This window comes from Myxine glutinosa, chromosome 8 (genome assembly GCF_964187855.1).
Source record: "Myxine glutinosa chromosome 8, kmMyxGlut1.1, whole genome shotgun sequence".
Lineage (NCBI taxonomy): Eukaryota > Metazoa > Chordata > Myxini > Myxiniformes > Myxinidae > Myxine > Myxine glutinosa.
The window spans coordinates 140,017,197-140,036,037 of record NC_136268.1 but is presented as its reverse complement, the minus strand read 5'-3'; the positions used below and the strand labels follow the sequence as shown (position 1 = coordinate 140,036,037).

General features: G+C 48.6%; 1 protein-coding gene across 1 annotated transcript in view; it reads left to right on the top strand.

Moving 5' to 3' along the window:
- LOC137432951 (sorbin and SH3 domain-containing protein 1) overlaps positions 1-18,841 on the top strand; it is a 446,359-nt gene that overhangs the window by 334,401 nt on the left and 93,117 nt on the right. The window contains exon 16 of the mRNA XM_078783773.1: positions 5,771-5,811. Coding sequence (XP_078639899.1) covers positions 5,771-5,811 — 41 coding nt within the window. The remainder of the gene's footprint in view (positions 1-5,770; positions 5,812-18,841) is intronic.

Here is an 18,841-nt window from a genome sequence, read left to right as displayed (position 1 = left end):
TCATGCCAGGTTCGGACAGAAGGCCCGGACATGCCGACCCCCGTGCACCTTCGGCAGGCCGGGAAACGGCCGGGCCGGCGTTCATTACCAGCCATGAGCGCCGGCCACACGGGCAACTTACTGTTCATCACGGATAAAGCGTCCGGACGGCGCTTCCTGTGCGACACCAGCGCCCAACTGAGCATCATACCCGCCTCTGACCAGGACAGGCAATCCGCGGTTTGCGGCCCCTCCTTGGTTGCGGCCAACGGATCGACCATCCGCACCTTCGGCCCGCGCAACGTCACCGTCTGCTTCGGCGGCCAATGCTTTGCTTGGACGTTTGTAACCGCAAACGTGCCCATGGCTCTGCTAGGCGCCGACTTCCTCTGCGCACACGGACTGCTGGTGGACGTCCAACGGCGTCGTTTAATCAACGCCGAAACCTTCAGCTCCCTGGTATGCACATTGAGCAGCTCCGCGCCGACCGAGCTGGCATGCGCCGTCCCGGCGGCAAACGAGTTTGCTCGCCTGCTCACGGAGTTCCCGGCCCTCACGCGGCCGACGTTTTCGGCCGTCGCAGTACGGCATGGGATCGAGCACCACATACCAACCACGGGCCCGCCGGTCTACGCCAGGGCCCGCCGCCTCGACCCAGCCAAGCTCGCCGTGGCGAAGGCCGAATTCGACGCGTTGGAGCACCTCGGCATCGTGCGGCGCTCCGATAGTGCGTGGGCCTCGCCACTGCACATCGTGCCAAAGCCGGGGGGTGGATGGCGCCCGTGTGGCGACTACCGCCATCTCAATGACGCTACCACCCCCGACAGGTACCCAATGCCGCATATCCAAGACTTCTCCGCCCGTCTGGCGGGACGGGTCATTTTTTCGAAAATTGATCTCATACGGGGATATCACCAGGTACCTGTCAGGGCGGCCGACGTCCCTAAAACGGCAGTCATCACGCCGTTCGGCTTATTCGAAATCTTGCGGATGCCGTTTGGTCTCAAGAACGCGGCTCAGGCGTTCCAGCGCTTGATGGACGGCGTGCTGCGTGACCTGCCGTTCCTTTTCGTTTACCTGGACGACATCCTCGTCGCCAGCACGTCCCGGGCCGAGCACCTCCTCCACCTCCGAACACTGTTCGGGCGCCTCAGCGAGCACGGCCTCATCGTCAACCCGGCCAAATGCCACTTCGGCACGACAGCCGTTGATTTTTTGGGCCACCACATCACCAAGAACGGGGCCGTGCCGCTGCCAACCAAGGTCGAGGCCATCACCACGTTCCCGCGTCCCCGCACCATAAAGGCCCTGCAGGAATTCCTGGGAATGGTGAATTTTTATCACCGCTTCGTGCCCCGCGCTGCTCAACTCATGCGGCCCCTCTACGAAGCCCTCCGGGGCAAGCCGGCCAAGCACGACATCGCCTGGTCCGCAGCAATGGATGCGGCCTTCCAAAGCTCAAAGCGGGCCCTCGCCGACGCAACACTGCTCGCTCACCCGGTGCTCAACGCTCCCATCGCCCTCACCACGGATGCCTCCGACTACACGGTGGGCGCCGTACATGAGCAATGGGTGAACGGGGTTTGGCAGCCACTCGCTTTTTTCAGCCGGCAGCTCCGGCCGAACGCGCTCAAATACAGCACGTTTGACCGGGAGCTCCTCGGTCTGCACCTGGCCATCCGCCATTTCCGCCACCTCCTGGAGGGCCGACCTTTCACGGCGTTCGTCGACCACAAGCCGTTGGTTTACGCCATGGCCAAGGTCACGGAGCCGTGGTCGGCCCGCCAACAGCGCCACCTCTCCGCCGTGTCGGAGTTTACCACGGACATCCGGCACGTCGCCGGCAAAAACAACGCCGTGGCCGACTGTCTTTCCCGGGCCAGCGCGAACGCGGTCCACCTGGGCGTGGACTTTGCGCTTATGGCGGCGGACCAAACCACCGACACCACGGTGCAAGCCCTCCGGGCGGCGGACACGGGCCTCCGCCTGGCCGACATCCCCTTCGCGGACACTGTCCTGCTCTGCGACGTCTCCCAAGGCCAGCCTCGCCCCATCGTGCCCGTCACCTGGCAACGCCGCATCTTCGCCTCCCTCCACGGCCTTTCCCACCCGGGCCGGAAAGCTTCCCAGAAGCTGGTGTCGGCGCGATTCGTCTGGCACGGCCTTCGTCGGGACGTCCGCGATTGGACCAGCACCTGCACGGCCTGCCAACGGGCCAAGGTCCACCGACACACCCAGGCCCCGCTGGCACCTTTCACCGTGCCCGAACGACGTTTCGACCACGTCAACGTGGATCTGGTGGGCCCCCTCCCACCGTCACGGGGGTTCACACACCTGCTCACCATGGTGGACAGGACCACCAGGTGGCCGGAGGCCGTTCCCCTCGTCTCCACCACCACCGCCGACGTGGCGCAGGTTTCATCGCCACCTGGGTCGCCCGCTTCGGCGCACCGGCGGACATCTCGTCAGACCGCGGACCACAGTTCACCTCCGAGCTGTGGGGCGCGGTCGCCCGCAACCTGGGGGTCAAGCTCCACCGTACTACGGCCTACCACCCCCAAGCAAACGGGTTGTGCGAGCGATTCCACCGCTCCATGAAGGCCGCGCTCATGGCCGGCCTTCAAGACGGCGGTTGGGCCGACTGGCTGCCGTGGGTCCTTTTGGGCCTCCGCACGGCCCCCAAGGAGGACCTCCAGGCATCCACCGCCGAGCTTGTCCATGGCCAGGCGCTATGCGTCCCGGGCGAATTCGTGCCCGACGCTACCAGTCCCTGGTCCGCAGCTCACCAGCGCTCGGACCTCCAGGAGGCCGCCCGACGGTTTGCCCCCGTGCCAACATCCCACCACGGTGACCCCCAGTCCTACGTCCCCCCAGCACTTCGCACAGCGGAGTATGTTTTTGTGCATCACGACGCACATCGGGGGCCACTCCGGCCGCCGTACGACGGGCCCTTCCGGGTGCTGCGACGGGACGACAAGTCGTTCGTCATCGACATCGGCGGCAGGTCGGACCGGATTGCGGTGGACCGCCTCAAGCCGGCGCACGTGGACGTCGACCACCCACCATGGGTGGCCCTTCCACCGCGGCGAGGCCGCCCCCCGTCCACGGTGCCCCCCACTCGACAGCCCACCACCACACCGGACCCCTCCCATGACCCGCCAGGGGTCGCTTCGGCCGGGTCATCAGGACCCCCCTCAAATTGACCCTGCCGGTGCAAGTCGATTCTGGGGGGACGTGTGTAGCAGCTACCGCTGGGTTTTCACAATCGCCTTGCACCTATCAAGGACGCGGAGCGATCACCATGCCGGGCTCGTCCAGGACGCCCGGGCAGGCCCGCGCTCAACTTGCCAGGCCTCGGTCGGGACGCCCGGGCATGCCCGGGCAGGCTCGCCCTCAACTTGCCAGGCCGCAGCCAGGACGCTGGGCCACGCCCCCTCTCGCCTTTCCTGGGCAAACGCTCCGGGTAATAGATATATATTGCTGCCCGATAAACGGGCTTTGCAGAGTGCCTGAGTGTTTGGTTTGATTAAAGCAACTCGGATGAATTCCAGCTTTTTGTCGCGTCCATTCTTCCGATCGACGTGGGAGCCCCAGCTCCTTCAATAGCCTATTTTACTCCAGGGGGTCCCAGGATTACCCACCCAAAATTTCGTTGCGATCGGTTCAGCCGTTTTTGCGGTACCTGGGAACAGACGGACGGACAGACAGACAGACGGACAGACATTTGGTGAATTATAGTAATATTATTCCTGGGGTGGCAATTGATATGGCATACTTTACTTAAAGCCTGGGGTTGCCTTAATGGTTTAGGTTGAACCGCATTATGCCCCGAAAAGGTATTCGCCCCGGTCAACAACTACTGCAGTAGGCTCATGGAGGGACTCGAACCAAGATCTTCAAAATGGATTGAGGGAGGATTCATTATTTTGATGAGCTGCACTCTTTATAGAATATGGTGCTGCAGAAGCAGTTTCAAGCAAGCGTTACACTGGGTACTTTGCGATTGCCGTCTCAGCGTTGTTGGTCCGTGCTCGTTCCTTTTTTAGTCTTTGGTATGACCCGGCTGGGGTGAGCACACTAACCACAACACCCCAGAGTCTGCTTACTGGTTGTTATATTGTCGCTTGCGTTGGTGATATTTATTTCTTATGGTGTGGTGCTTGTATAGGTCACGTGTCTAACTGATGGGCGCTGATCCTCAGTGCAGGATCTGGGGGGTTGAGGGAGGAGTGGGAGGAGGCGCGAGTGCGGGTTTTGTTTCTTTGCTTCAGAGGATTGGAGGAGGAGGTTGTTGTGTGGTTTGCGTTTGCTGAACGGTGTTTACAATCATCGAATGGAATGCTCGCAGCCCGAGCTGGAAACTCATCAGAAGAGGGAAAGGGATAATGTGGCAATTTTGGGAAAATCAATGGGTCTGGTGTCCCTACTGAACGCACAGCCAGATATTGATTGGCCCGGGTTGGAAACGACGTGGTTGGTTGTCCGCACATTGCCAGGATCTTCGGGTGTTCGCGGGACAAATATGGACCGCGATCACCCACGATGATCAAATGGATGTTCACCCAATGGAACAGTCATTTGAGCCAAAGCGTGCGTAGCTATGCCAAATGTCATGCGCTGAGACCATATTACCAAACCAGGTGGCAGGAGGTCCAGAGCGCACCTGGAGGACACAAAATAATTAAATTACTCATTTTTAATAAATCATACTATAGATGACGCGTTTTTCTTTCCCCTTCCAAATGTTAATAACAACCCTAAGGAGCCTCGCTTGTACTGTACTGAAATAACAGGGTGTTCATGGAACTGAGATTGTATGGGAGAGCTGGATGTGAAGCATAGGTATCCCGGGAGTGCTGCATTTGCAATAAACATCTCATTCGTCATCAGCTGCTTATCCGTGCACGCCGACCATGGAGACGCAATTAGCGAAAACCTCCGATTCCACGGAACAGGTGATCCGGGCACCAAAGGAGGGCAAGCGGAACGAAGAAATATGCAGTCGGTCATGTAACAGTCTGTAACGTTTCTTATAACGCCGTTCCGTTGTTGCAGGAAAAATTATTGCGCATTCCCATCTCAGGAAGTCATGCGATAGTTGGTCGCATGTGTGGTCTCATTTTTGGTGCTTGTAGAGGGGGAGATATTGACCAGACGACGAGGTCGTACGTCCGTTACGCCCTTCAATACCCCCTCCCTGACTCCTCCTCCGCCACGCCCCCCCGGGCTCCGATTGGATGATTGTCGGGGAGAGACGCGTTCGGAATACGGATCGTTCGCTCGGCGCGCCCAACGCGCACTCGGGTGGATTTACGCATGCCGTCTGCGTGCAGCAACCAATGGTAAGTCTGGCTTTCCGTCATGCGTCTTTAACTGTATCTCCTCCACGGTTCTTGAAGCCGCGTCCCGTTTGCCGTTGTGGACACTCAAGTCTTAAACGCCTCCGATTGATATATTTCTCGCCCTGTTCGTTACTTTCTTGGCACGTCGCCCGCACATCCTCCACGATCATCAGACCGGTGGCATTATCAGCGATGTGCTCAGTTCCCGCCGAGTGTTATTTGAGATTTTCGAGCAATTATGTGCATTGAACTTGTAAGCGTTGAACAAATACTTTTCTTGAACTTTGAGTTATATTAATATATGGTGAGGATGGAGTTAGTACATCGGACTATGTTTCAGGATGGGTTTATTAAAAAGTTTATGGAGTATGGATAAAGAAAGCACAGGTGTGATGGACCTTTAAAGTCTCGCTTGTATGTCCTGATGTCTTCTGATTGTGTCTTTCCAGACGTCTATGTTGGAGACGCGACGCGCAGACAGAACACACAAGTGAGTAAATCTTCATTTCTCAGAAAGTTCTGAACCTTTATGAGATTTTTTTAATGAAATGTTTTTTTTTAGCAATGCAGGTAGTAATAGCAGGACGCAGGTCACCTGACTTATGCAGCCTTGTTTTTTTGTGGGGTGAGGTTGGAATTTGTGAATGCACTGTTTATTTATTTTTGTGCAAGTTCCCATTGTCACATTCTATTCAAAGCCCACAGAGGAACAATGGATGCTCCCTCCACACACTATTTGTCATGTCCCTGCTGGGACATCTTTGCAGGCATCCGACGAGCCCCTGAACCCAATTTAAAAAAATAATCTTATCACCATTGATCTTACTGCTTCCTTGATTGTTTGCGCATTTATTTTTGAGACTTTGTGTTTTTTTGTAACTGAAAAGGGCTCTTCTACCAGAGCCTAGTTCCATGGTCTCTCCTGATCATGGGTGAGTCGGTACAATCTTTGCTTGAATGCTCAGTAGGAACATGGCTCCGCTTCCCCTGACACCTGGCAAGTTGTGGAGACGTTTGTTGCACATTGTGCCAAGGGTTTATTTGGCTTTATTGAAATCTGACAAACTTCTGGATAGGTGCCATCTTCACCTGTTTGTTTGGTTTTCTTATCTGGAATTGAAGGTAACAGCTGTTTTATTATCATGTTTTGTGACATCATGAATGTTCTGAGGATAAATACATTTTCTGGAATGAATGGCTGCATGGGCTAGGATGGTTAAGCCTCTGGATAAAAGCAATTTTGTATCCAGAGGCCTTCCTTTGTTGACAGGTGTGTGGTATTCTGAGGGATATGGTAAACATATAATGCCTCTGTTACTGTGAAATTTATCTTTCATGTTCACACAAATTCGCAAATATGGTGTTGTCCTGGCTTCTGTTGTCATTCCGACTCACGTGACAGCTTATCTGGTACTCCGAATCCTTAAAATGAGAGGGGGATGGAGAAGCAGCTTGAAAAGATGGGTATCTGTGATCTTCTCCCATTTAGCTAGGACAGTGCTGAACCTGCCAATGTTGCTTCTCAAATATCTCTCACTTCATCGATGTCATGAAATTGCCTGCACGCCAATAAGGAGCCGCTAAGATCCGCAAGTAGTGTACTGTCGGTTACATTTTAAACAACCACACTGGAACAAAAACTGCCAGTCACTGCGAATCCATTAGGAAGTGCACATACACTTCCTGTCATTATAATAGACATCGGTGTCACTGATGTCTTTGTGGATTTTTTTTTAATGACACCCTCCATGCTCTAATATATTCTTTATTGTGCATTTTGAAAAAGAATGTCTGTGGACTCTATTTGTCATCATGTGGTTTCACGGAAAAGTTGTTTCTTTTTATTGTAAGAACACGCACACATTATTTATTTCTGAAATTGAACCACTGCTTTCTATCTATCGGCGTTCCACACAGGCTCCGAAGCTGAAAGGTTTGGTTGTTTCTGCTCCATTCATTGTTGTGCAGCTGCTTTGCCATTTGCAAAAGTTTTAGTGTTTGTTCCAACCAAGTTCCAACCTTTTAAATATTCATAGGAAATGAAATTTTGACTGCAGAGAAATTTTCAATTGCTTTGCATGACCCAGTCAAAATGGCCGTCAGGACAGCTTGGGCCCTAGAGGTACCAGTCCGTACGTTCACCTCTGAGCTGTCTAGCCTGGGTTCGAATCTTGACCCAGCTCAAAACTGCCAACCTGGTGTTTTGAATGCAGGGTGATTCATCAATGTGTGCGCCCTTCCTTGGCAGGACATTAAGCCCGAGTACCCACCTGCTGACATTAGTTGATGGATGTTAAATATCCCATGGTGTCTTCCGTAGGGGATAGGCGAGTTATCGTAAGGCACCCTGATTTATTTACAAATTATTGCTCTAACCTACAGGAATAACTATCAGTGGCACAGCAGCGCCTCAGCAATGATGCAGCCAGCGTGCTGAATTCAGAATGGAATCTGTCCAATATGCATTCGCTAACAACAACCTATCAAAAAGACCAACTTGAATGTCTTGAAAAACTTGATCAATTTGGGTCCATTTGGGAGTTGCAAAATGAAAGATTCACAAGTATATTGCTTGGTATGATCTGTTATTCTGTCTGTCTGTCTGTCTGTCAATGTCAAAGGGTCAGAGAGCGGTATTCAGGATTGCAAAGCAGATAGCGAAAGAGAGGTGTGATGTGATGGGGGTGAGTTGCTTGAAGGATTAAGTGGGACAAATTGTTGTGGACCCAGATGGAATTAAAGGAAGATGGACGAGATATATGGAAATGCTGTTGAATACAGAGAATGAATGGGATGGCAACACAGAGAGTAACCCAGTTTTAGGACCGGCAGAGAAGATAACCGAGAAGGAAGTTGAGGAAGCAATAAAATCAATGAAGAGTAGAAAAGCGGGAGGGCCGATGGGAGTTGTGGGAGATATGTTGAAGGCAGCGGGAAATTGGGGTGTGAAGAGAATGACAGAGATCTGCAATCTGATGGTGATAGAAGGCCACATTCCAGTGGATTGGGAACTGAGTACCCTCGTCCCTCTATACAAGGGGAAAGGTGACCCTCTGGACTGTGGCTCGTATCGAGCGATAAAGTTATTGGAGCATGGAATAAAGGTATTGGAAAGGGTGTTGGAGAGGAGGATAAGGAAGAAGGTGAAGATTGACGAAATGCAGTTTGTATTTATGCCAGGAAGAGGAACGACAGACGCACTTTTTATTGTGAGGCAGTTGCAGGAGAAGTATATGGAGAAGAGGAAGAAGTTGTTTCTTGGGTTTGTTGATCTGGAGAAAGCATTCGATTGGGTTCCACGTGAAGTAGTGACATGGGCATTGAGGAAGTTAGGAGTGGAGGAATGGTTGATCAGAGTGGTGATGGCAATGTACAAAAGAGTGTGCACAGCTGTAAGGACGAAGGACAGGAACAGTGGTGAGTTTGATGTGAAGGTGGGAGTGCATCAGGGGTCGGTACTAAGTCCACTACTATTTGTAGCTGTGATGGAGGTGCTGGCTCAGAACATAAAGGAGGGTTTACCGTGGGAGTTGTTGTATGCAGATGATCTGGTGTTGATTGCAGAAAGTTTGGATGGACTGAAGGAGAAGATGAACAAGTGGAAGAAATGTATGGAGACAAAAGGTCTGAAGGTGAATATCGGAAAAACGAAGGTGATGGCAAGTGGTAAAGCATGTGGTGAGGTGGAAAGAACTGGGAAGTGGCCGTGTGCTGTGTGCAGGAAGGGTGTCGGAGTGAATTCCATTCAATGTACAATGTGCGCTGAGTGGGTTCATCAAAAATGTAGTGGCTTGAGAGGGTCATTAACCAGTGTGGCAGCTACATTCAAGTGTAAGGTGTGCACAGAGGGAGCTGCAGATGGAGGAAATGTTGAGTTGGATCTTGGAGACGGCGTGAAGCTGGAAGGTGTGAAAACATTTTGTTACCTAGGAGACATGCTGAATGGAGAAGGTGGATCAGACTCGGCAACGGTTGCTCGAGTGAGATGTGCATGGAAGAAGTTTCGGGAACTGAGTGGCGTTCTGATGAGGAGGGGAGTGTCGTTGAAGCTGAAGGGAAAGGTGTATGCTGCATGTGTGAGAAGTGTTATGATTTATAGGAGCGAGACATGGGTAATGAACGTAGAGCAGCAACGAAGGGTGGAAATGTGAATGGTTCGGTGGATGTGTGGAGTATCGTTGAGAGAGAGGAAGACAAATGATGAATTGCGAAAGATGATGGGAATAGAGCCTGTGATGGATGCTGTGAAGAGAAACAGGTTGAGATGGTTTGGTCAGTGTTGAGGAAGGATGAAAGTGACTGGTTGAGAAGAGTGATGGAAATGAATGTTGAAGGAAGTAGAGGACGGGGAAGACCGAGAAAGACTTGGCTAAAGATGGTCGAAGAAGAAATGCGGGCAAGGGGGTTAACAAGGGGAGATGCAGAAAATAGGGCAAAATGGAGAAGATTGTCATGGGGACCGCAAGGCTAACCCCCGCTCTTGCAGGGAAATGGCCTTAAAATGCATGTTGTGTTGTTGTTGTTGTGTATATGTCCACAGCTGTCAAAAATCCTACACTGATGCAGCCATTCGGCCTCGGTGGCCCCACGAATGTATTCGTGTAAACTTTTTAAAATTTTCTTATTTTTGTCACTGCATTATTTGTAACCAAGTTATAGGAGTATATAATGAGGCTCATATCAAGAAAATAATGATATAACATAGTAGTACAACAACATTTATGCGGGGCCTCAAAGGCCCCAGGCCTGCATTTGTGCCAGATGTTTGGGTTATAAGTGAAGAATGAAGATTTTCCCACGAGCCTGAATGAAATTTTTATTTATTTATGTCACTGAATTTTGTGTAACAACATGAAAGTCGGTGAAAATGAGGATCATTCTAAAAAAAGAATTTTACAGCATAGTTTTTGCAACAAAAAAACCTTGTGGTCCTCCAAGGCCCAATCACTGCATCCAAGGGTTAAAAAAATTTAGGGTCAATTTGTTTTTGATATACGTCACATGGTTTGGCCGCCATATTGTTTTTCGTGAAAAACACGAAAACCCCTTTTTCTCCAACTGCTGAAAAGATCGAGCCCAAACTTTGCATGCACAATATAATGCCCATGATGAACAAAAGGTTGCCACACGATGATGTCGTATGTCGCATCGTTTAGGACTTATGGCATTTTTAAACATAAACTTTAAATCGGATCTCCTACCTCATTTTTGAAGATATGGAGTGGAAACTTCACACAAATGTTCCATGTGGGGAAGTTAAAGCGTTACTTGGGAAGTTTCGATAAGTCACATGGTTTGTCCACAATGAATAATTGAACGAAAATCTTAAAACGCTTCTATCTCTTGAACCGCTGCATTGATCGATTTGAAACTTTAATGTAATGTAACTGTCATCAAGTGGAATAAGTGTTTAAAATTTCAACATTATTGGTTGTACGATCTGGAGGCTAGAAGTCGTTATTGTTGAAAGAAGAAGAAACGCAACACTTTTTCTTCTTGGTCCATGTAACGGATTGCGCCACTGCCAATTTTTGGATTTATTTCCTTTAAAAATCATTTTCTCTGCAATATACCGAATGAAAGGAAATTTTCACCATAGGAGCGGCTCGGCCTGTAGAATCTTATAATGGTAATAATGACGCCAGAGGTTACGTGGTACGAGCGCCATCTTGGTAAAACGTTGCACCTCTATATCTCAAAAATCGCTGGACAGAAAAATTGAGACATGTCTTATTGTAAAGAACTCTCTATGCAGAATAACATATGCGAATGATATCATAGTTGCCTCCATTATGACGTCATAATTCGACAAGTAGAAAACTTCATCCGATCAGGATGAAATTTATTGAGCATCATCTGTTGATGCTCAAGAAATTGATGCAGAATTTTTTATAATGATGTCTTAGGTCACGTGGTTTGGCCGCCATATTGTTTTACGTGCAAAGCCTGAAAAACCACAAAAAACACCTGAAAAAGCACTTTCTCCGAAACGACTGAACAGATTGAGGCCAAACCTTGCAAGCAGAATTGCATGCCCAAGACGAACAAAAAGCGGCATCGTTTAGGAGTTGTGACGTTTTGAAGCATAAACCTTTAAAACCTAGTTTCTCCCTCATTTTTGATCATATCGAATGTAAACTTCACAATTATGTTGCCCATTTTGGCATGCTAAAATTCCCTTTTGGAATTTGCTTTTGCTCACATGGAATGGCAGCCATAAGTAATAGAATGAAAATAGTTTTAAAAAAATTATATCTTGAACCGCTTCATTGATCGACGTGAAACTTTATAATAAAGTAGAAGTTATGAAGTGGAACAAGTGTGCAAAATTTCAAGATGATTGGATGTGCGGTCTGGAAGCTAGAAGTTGTTATTGTGTGAAGAAGAAGAAATCATTATATTTTATCTTCTCCAGCCATGTGACTTTTCGGTGTAGGTTTAATTATGATGAAAGTAGGGTTGTTTGAAAGCAAGGTTGTATCAAAGCGTGTCTGATGAAAGTGGGGTTGTATCAAAGCGGGGTTGTATCAAAGCGGGGTTGTATCAAAGCAGGTCCAATGAAAGCGGGATTGTATCAAAGTGAGGTGGTGTCAAAGTGGGGTGGTATCAAAGTGGGGTGGTATCAAAGTGGGGTTCCATCAAAGTGGGGTTGCATCAAAGCGGGGTTGCATCAAAGCGGGGTTGTATCAAAGCGGGGTTGTAGCAAAGCAGGTCCAATGAAAGCGTGATTGTATCAAAGTGAGGTGGTATCAAAGTGGGGTGGTATCAAAGTGGGGTGGTATCAAAGTGGGGTTGCATCAAAGCGGGGTTGTATCAAAGTGGGGTGGTATCAAAGTGGGGTTGCACCAAAGCGGGGTTGTACCAAAGCGGGGTTGTATCAAAGCGGGGTTGTATCAAAGCGGGGTTGTATCAAAGCAGGTCCAATGAAAGCGAGATTGTATCAAAGTGAGGTGGTATCAAAGTGGGGTGGTATCAAAGTGAGGTGGTATCAAAGTGGGGTGGTATCAAAGTGGGGTGGTATCAAAGTGAGGTGGTATCAAAGTGGGGTGGTATCAAAGTGGGGTGCTATGAAAGTGGGGTGCTATCAAAGTGGGGTGCTATCAAAGTGGGGTGCTATCAAAGTGGGGTGCTATCAAAGTGGGGTGCTATCAAAGTGGGGTGCTATCAAAGTGGGGTGCTATCAAAGTGGGCTTGCATCAAAGTGGGGTTGCATCAAAGCGGGGTTGTATCAAAGCAGGTCCAATGAAAGCGGGATTGTATCAAAGTGAGGTGGTATCAAAGTGGGGTGGTATCAAAGAGGGGTGGTATCAAAGCGGGGTTGTAGCCAAGCGGGGTTGTATCAAAGTGTGTCCAATGAAAGCAGGGTTGTATCAAAGCGGGGTTGCATCAAAGCGGAGTTGTAGCCAAGCGGTGTTGTATCAAAGCGGGGTTGTATCAAAAGCGGGGTTGTATGAGAGCGGGAAGGCGGAGGAAACCGGTCATTACTGCCAGCAGTTATAAAGTGGCAGTTCTAGTTAATTTTGTTATTAGAAGGGCGGTCTTGGAAAAGGGCGGTCTTGGAAAGCAGGGCGGTCTTGGAAAAACGCCATGTTAAGCTATTTATACACCTTAACATGGATTTCACCCAAGCAGGATAACCACCCTCAAGCAGGGTTGGGGGGAGGGGGGGAGAAATGAAGTCACTACAATCTCCATTGTGTGGCCCTTAGTCATCCTGTCAAGTTTGCTTGAGATTGGATGCGTAACGACTGAATGTATCTCGTTCAGACAAACAGACACCTGTGTATTTTATTATGATTTTCAGCCTAAATGCAGCAACGAAGAGAACATGGAATGTCTTCTTAATTATTAACAAATGATTTATAAGCATACAAGAACATAACTAAATGCCATGGAATAATAATAATAATAATAATAATTCATTTATTTTGTATAGCGCTTTTCAAGTAGCCCAAAGGCGCTTCGACAGAGTGGAAAACATAATGCATAACAATACATGAAAACCACAATTGCAAAAGACAAAAAAGACAATAATAATCAATGCTCATCACCACTTCTCCTGTTATGAGTCAGCAGGGTAAGTGGAAGTGGAAATAAATAATAAATAAATGGAGCTAACAGACAAGTGTAAAGAAATACAATCAAATGGGGGTAGCAGAGGAGGGGGATGTAAGCAATGAAAATGAGACAAGTCAGGCCTGTTGGAATGGTGCTAACAACGAGAACACACTGAGTGTGATCTGATATTGGGGAGGGATAACCAGTTGCAATCACAACAACTTCCAAAGATGCTCTGGAATATTCTGAAATGATGAGCAGTGGAAGCCCCTTGGATGCCTTGGCAGTATGCGATGTAGCACAGTGAACTTAGGCAGAGGAGCCTTGTAAATATTCCAGGCACACACAAATTGCCACAGTGGTGGTACAGTTTCGTAAAAATAGTGAAATATCCCAGAGGTGCCAAAACGTGCAGGTTGGGACTGTTGGTTCCAGGCGAGACAGCATCTAAAGTGCGTTGTTGGTGTTGTTGTTTTTGTTGTAGCTTTCGTATCCCGTCAAGCAAAAAGGCAGGTGGAACTCAAGTATCCAGCAGCATCTGCCAGGAGAGTATCCAGCTGCCAGGAGATCTAGTGTAGAAGAGAAGTTGAAGAGGTGTTTGTGTTAGACCAGGGAGTGGCAGATAGTCATAATATGAGTGGTGATTTGTGGGGCAGATTGACGGGGAACATTGGGTTTAGTTTGGGTTCGAGCCTGTGTTGATGTTGCATGAAAGGGCGGGGTGGTGTCCACACCAGAGTTTAGCCAGATGGACTAATTTCATGACAAGGTGTTGCTTCAGAAGAGTGAATTTCGGAGAGGGTGGTTGAGGATATTGTTTGGGGATGATGTTCTATGGTCTGTGATGGCAGAGAGTTGCACATGTGACAGCGCATGGTGGTGTTTTGTCGGGAAGAAGGGATAATATTAAGGATATGAGAGTAATGATGAGCAGTTGTACGTTTCAGATGTCCTTGGGGTGGAGGATGTGTGGTCAGAGAGTGACATGGGTTGTTTTTTTTTTGTTGTTGTTGTTTTTTGTATACAATATCGAGGCTCGTGAAAGAGCTAACATTAATCACACAAAAAGTCAAACCGACACACAAAACACAAAAAATAAGGGGAGCAGCAGACAAGATGGGGAGAGAGGGAGAGAGGAGAGGGGGAAGGACACAAACACAACATTTGAGAGCAGGGACAACGGGAGAAATGTGGGAGGGGGAGGGCTTTGGGGGAGGTGGGAGAGGTATAAAACATATGAACATTGCAAGGACTTCCAGGAAAGAAGTTGGAATTAAAGAAAAGAAAAAAAAGTGTATCTGGGGTGAATTAGCGGGGGTAGAAAAGATCAAGGTTTTGGATGGGGGAAGATAAGAGATGGTGGTGAACAGCTGTTTTAAAGACCTGGAGGGTGGAGTGGGATTGAAGGGAGTGGGGGAGTTTGTTCCAGAGGCGGGAGAAAAGGGGAATGAAAGAGTGAAGGTGAGCAGAGAGCCGAGATTTTGGCAGTTTAACCATAAGAGGGTTGCTGGCAGATCTTGTGCGACCTGAAGGAATATTGGGGGGACAGAGCACAGAGAGAGCTGGGGGAGCAAGGCCGAAGAGGAGTCGGTAGAAGACAGAAAGACCACCAACCTGCCTGCGGTGAGTAAGTGAAAGGCCCTCGGAGTTAACTTCATCGCAGGAGATTCCAATGATTCTGAAAGCTTTGGTTTCAACAGTGTGAAGCCGAGCTAGGTGTGAGGCAGGAGCACCAGCCCAGAGGGGAGAGCAGTACTCCATTGAGCTGCGGATGAAAGCCTTGTATGTGGTGAGGAGCTCAGGTGTGCCAAGGAAGGACTTCGCACGACGGAGGATGCCCAGTCGGCGACTGGCTTTGGAGGCCATTGGGTGAGAGGGATGTTGGGCTACGGAGGTGAAGGATTGAGTACCTTTCATATTTAGGTGGATTACAATTGGGAGTACGTACTTTTTTTGGAACATGTAAGTGAGGTATGCCTGTAGATCTTGTGCAATCTGTTGCTATCCTGATTAATTTGTTTTGTATTTTTTGAAGTTTTTTTATATTAATGTCTGAAGAAGTGGCGACCCAGCTCGGGCTGGTGTAATTGATGGCAGTCTGTTTCAAACGGAATGTTAAACTGTGTTATATTTGACCCAGTGCAGTACCGCACATGTGTGACTGTGCCCGCGCTTGCCAGATGAACCAACTCCAAAAGCTGGATGCATCTGTCCACACAAAACTTCTCTCTTGACTGTACTGCCGCAACTATCTCACTGCTCAACCGTGCCAAAATATCCCTGAATGCATTCATCTCCAGCTGCTGCTTTCCCCATATATCTCTCAAACTCCAAATGTCATTGGCGGATCTCCTTAAATTAAATTTCCTCAAACCTTTTGAATGAGCCAACCAATCAGACGGGCCGGCTCACGCACGCAATGGCAAGTTTGAAGCAGCCATATGGAGAGGATCTGCAAATGTATGTCTAACCCTAACCCTAACCCTAACCCTAACCCTAACAACCTCCCATTCTAGGCTGACACTAGTTGTTGAAGAAAATCTGACACGAGCACAGGATTGAAGGAAAAGTCTACAATAAATTAGGGTTTGGGCAATAAATAGTGCAAGTGTCGGTGGTTGTAAAGAATATTTGAGAAATGTGATTTGAATAATTTAAGCAACCGTAGTTGGTTGCCAAAAGTGCCGGAGGTCGAGCTTGCATGTGATGCCTTTGGACATTTTCTTAGCACACACAGGAGGAAGCAAACAAAGTTAGAAAACAACGACCACAACTTTCGAAAAATGAGAACATTTGTTCATTCATCGATTTGTGCCCTTCCTCCCAGTACAAGCTTTTCTTTGTAGTGTTCCTTAGTCATCGGGAAACATTTTTAATTTGTTCTGAACCCCCCCCCCCCCCCTCAGCTCTCTTCCCCACCGCCCTCCGGTCTTTCCTCCCCACCCCTCCCCGCAGTGCTCACTACCCTCCCCAGGCCTATTCGAGAAATGCATATGTAGCCACCTTTTCTTGGTTGATATGACCCTATACTTTATAATACTGCATTCAATATCATAATGTTGCTGGTGTGATTATACATTTGCAACGAGTGAATCTCCTGACCCATGGCTGTGTTTAATTAAAAACACCCTGTCTATACGTACGTAGCATCGGCATTCTATTCGCTTGTCTCGATGCTATTTTCTCTCAAGGTCAGTGGAGCTTGAAAGACATTGTAAGGTCTAAAATGTGTGTGTGTGTGTGTGTGTGTGTGTGTGTGTGTGTGTGTGTGTGTGTGTGTGTGTGTGTGTGTGTGTGTGTGTGTGTGTGTGTGTGTGTGACAGAATTGTGAGGAACAGAAATGAAAAAACGAGGTGTGTGTGTGTGTGTGTGTGTGTGTGCGTGCGCGTGCATGCAGGTGTATGCACATGACATACCAACTCCAACACACGCACGTATGTATGTGTGGAACACACCACCGCACAAGATGCTACACCTGACATGCGTGCACACAATACAACATGCGCACACCACATATATACATATACAACGCATAAAAAATGTGTACATACAACACATAGCGTATGACGCCACACGAATCAAAACTTGCCAAAGCAAAACCAAAATTGAAACCAAATCCAAACATTGCACAAACGACAATCGTGCACATGCATGCACAAACCACGACCCACACACGTCTGCATCACCATCACCGGCCCCAACCCCTTCGAGGCCCCCCTCCATTCATGCCCGCCAAATCAAAGGCCCACTTATACTCAGATCTCAGGCCCCTCCCCCTCCTCCACTCGGATCTGCCAAATCTCAGGCCCCACTTCCACGCTGGTCCTCCAAATCTCAGGCCTTCTCACTCGGATCCACCAAATCCCAGCCCCCTTCCCCAACTGGGTCCGTCAAATCCTGGGCCCCCCTTCCACTCGGGGCACCACATTTCAGGCCTCTCTTCCACTCGGATCTGCCAAATCTCAGGCTCCCCCTCCACCCAGGTCTGCCAAATCTCAGGTGTGTGTGTATATGTGTATATGTTGTTGGAATGCCTTCCAGGGGGTAACTAGTCAGGTTCACTATGTAATTTCGTTGGAATTTTTGGGGGATTTGGAAAACGATATATTTTTGGAAACTATATTGTATAGTCAGTCAGAAAACCAATGTTGCTATTTGCACAGACTCCTGTATGGTGGCCATCTTGGATTTTCAAAATTGCTGCCGTAGAACTAATTTTTTTCAATATCTCAGCTTCTAAATAACATAGAGCTTTGATTCTAACGGCTAAACATACATTTTCAAGGGCCCCGAATCCAATGGTAACAAGTTCGATAAGCTAGACATGACCATAGAGCTCCTATGTGGCGGCCATCTTGGATTTTTCAAACTGGCCGCCGTAAACTTGATGTTTCTCAATATCTCAGCTTCTAAACAACATAAAGCTTTGATTCTAACGGCTAAACATACATTTTCAAGGGCCCCGAATCCAATGGTAACAAGTTCGATAAGCTAGACATGACCATAGAGCTCCTATGTGGCGGCCATCTTGGATTTTTCAAACTGGCCACCGTAAAACTGATGTAACTCACCTTCTAAAGAGCACAGAGCTTTGATTCATCATTGAGTAAAGTCATCATCATCCTCATCATCGCTTTCGTTCATCACATCTTGAGAGTCCTCATCATTTTGGCACTGGATGTCACACTGACAAAGGTCTGTACAAGCCAAGTTGTTTGTTCTGCAGGAACATCTAGATGAAGAACAGTCTGTTTTGCACTGACATCTAACCATTTGAATGATGGCCTTGGAGGCTGGAGGCTCCTCAGTTGTGGTTGGTTTCATTTGTCCATCCGTGTCTTTGTAAAAGCCGTTTTGCAGGGGATTCAGCTGAGGATCCTGTTGAGCAATGCTTGCCTGACCCCACACTCTGGCCTGGATATGGACTCTAAGGATGTGCTGCTTGAGAGCTCCAAGAATAGGAGGAAGCCTGTCACTTTCTGCCATGCGTTTGCAAAAGAGATACCATCGTAGTTCGGGGATGCTGTCGATGTGGATGCCATTTGGAGAGTAAGCAGCGCATACAAAGTTAGCTAGTGTGGACAACATGTCCTCCGTCACTTCAGTTGCATCTGAAAGCATTCGCACGGTGTCTATGACATCTTCACTTGCTTTGAGGTAGACATGCAGCCAGGTTGCTTTGCCTATTCGAGAGAACCTCCCAGTGTTGTCTGCCCCTGTGAAAGCATGAAAGTCTGGCAACGCCTTTGCTCTTTCGACCCCTAGAGCTGTCCACAGTGGCTCTATTTGAAGTATTCCAGAGGCCATGGAAATGGATGTATTCCTCAGCAGTAGGTCATAGTTTGCTATGACTAGTACCAGGACATCTGTGTCGGGAGAGAAGAACACCAACTGCGCATCATGTGGGTTTCGCTGGGATGCCAGCACGGCCTGGTGGATCAACAGGGTGTCAGCTTCTTCAT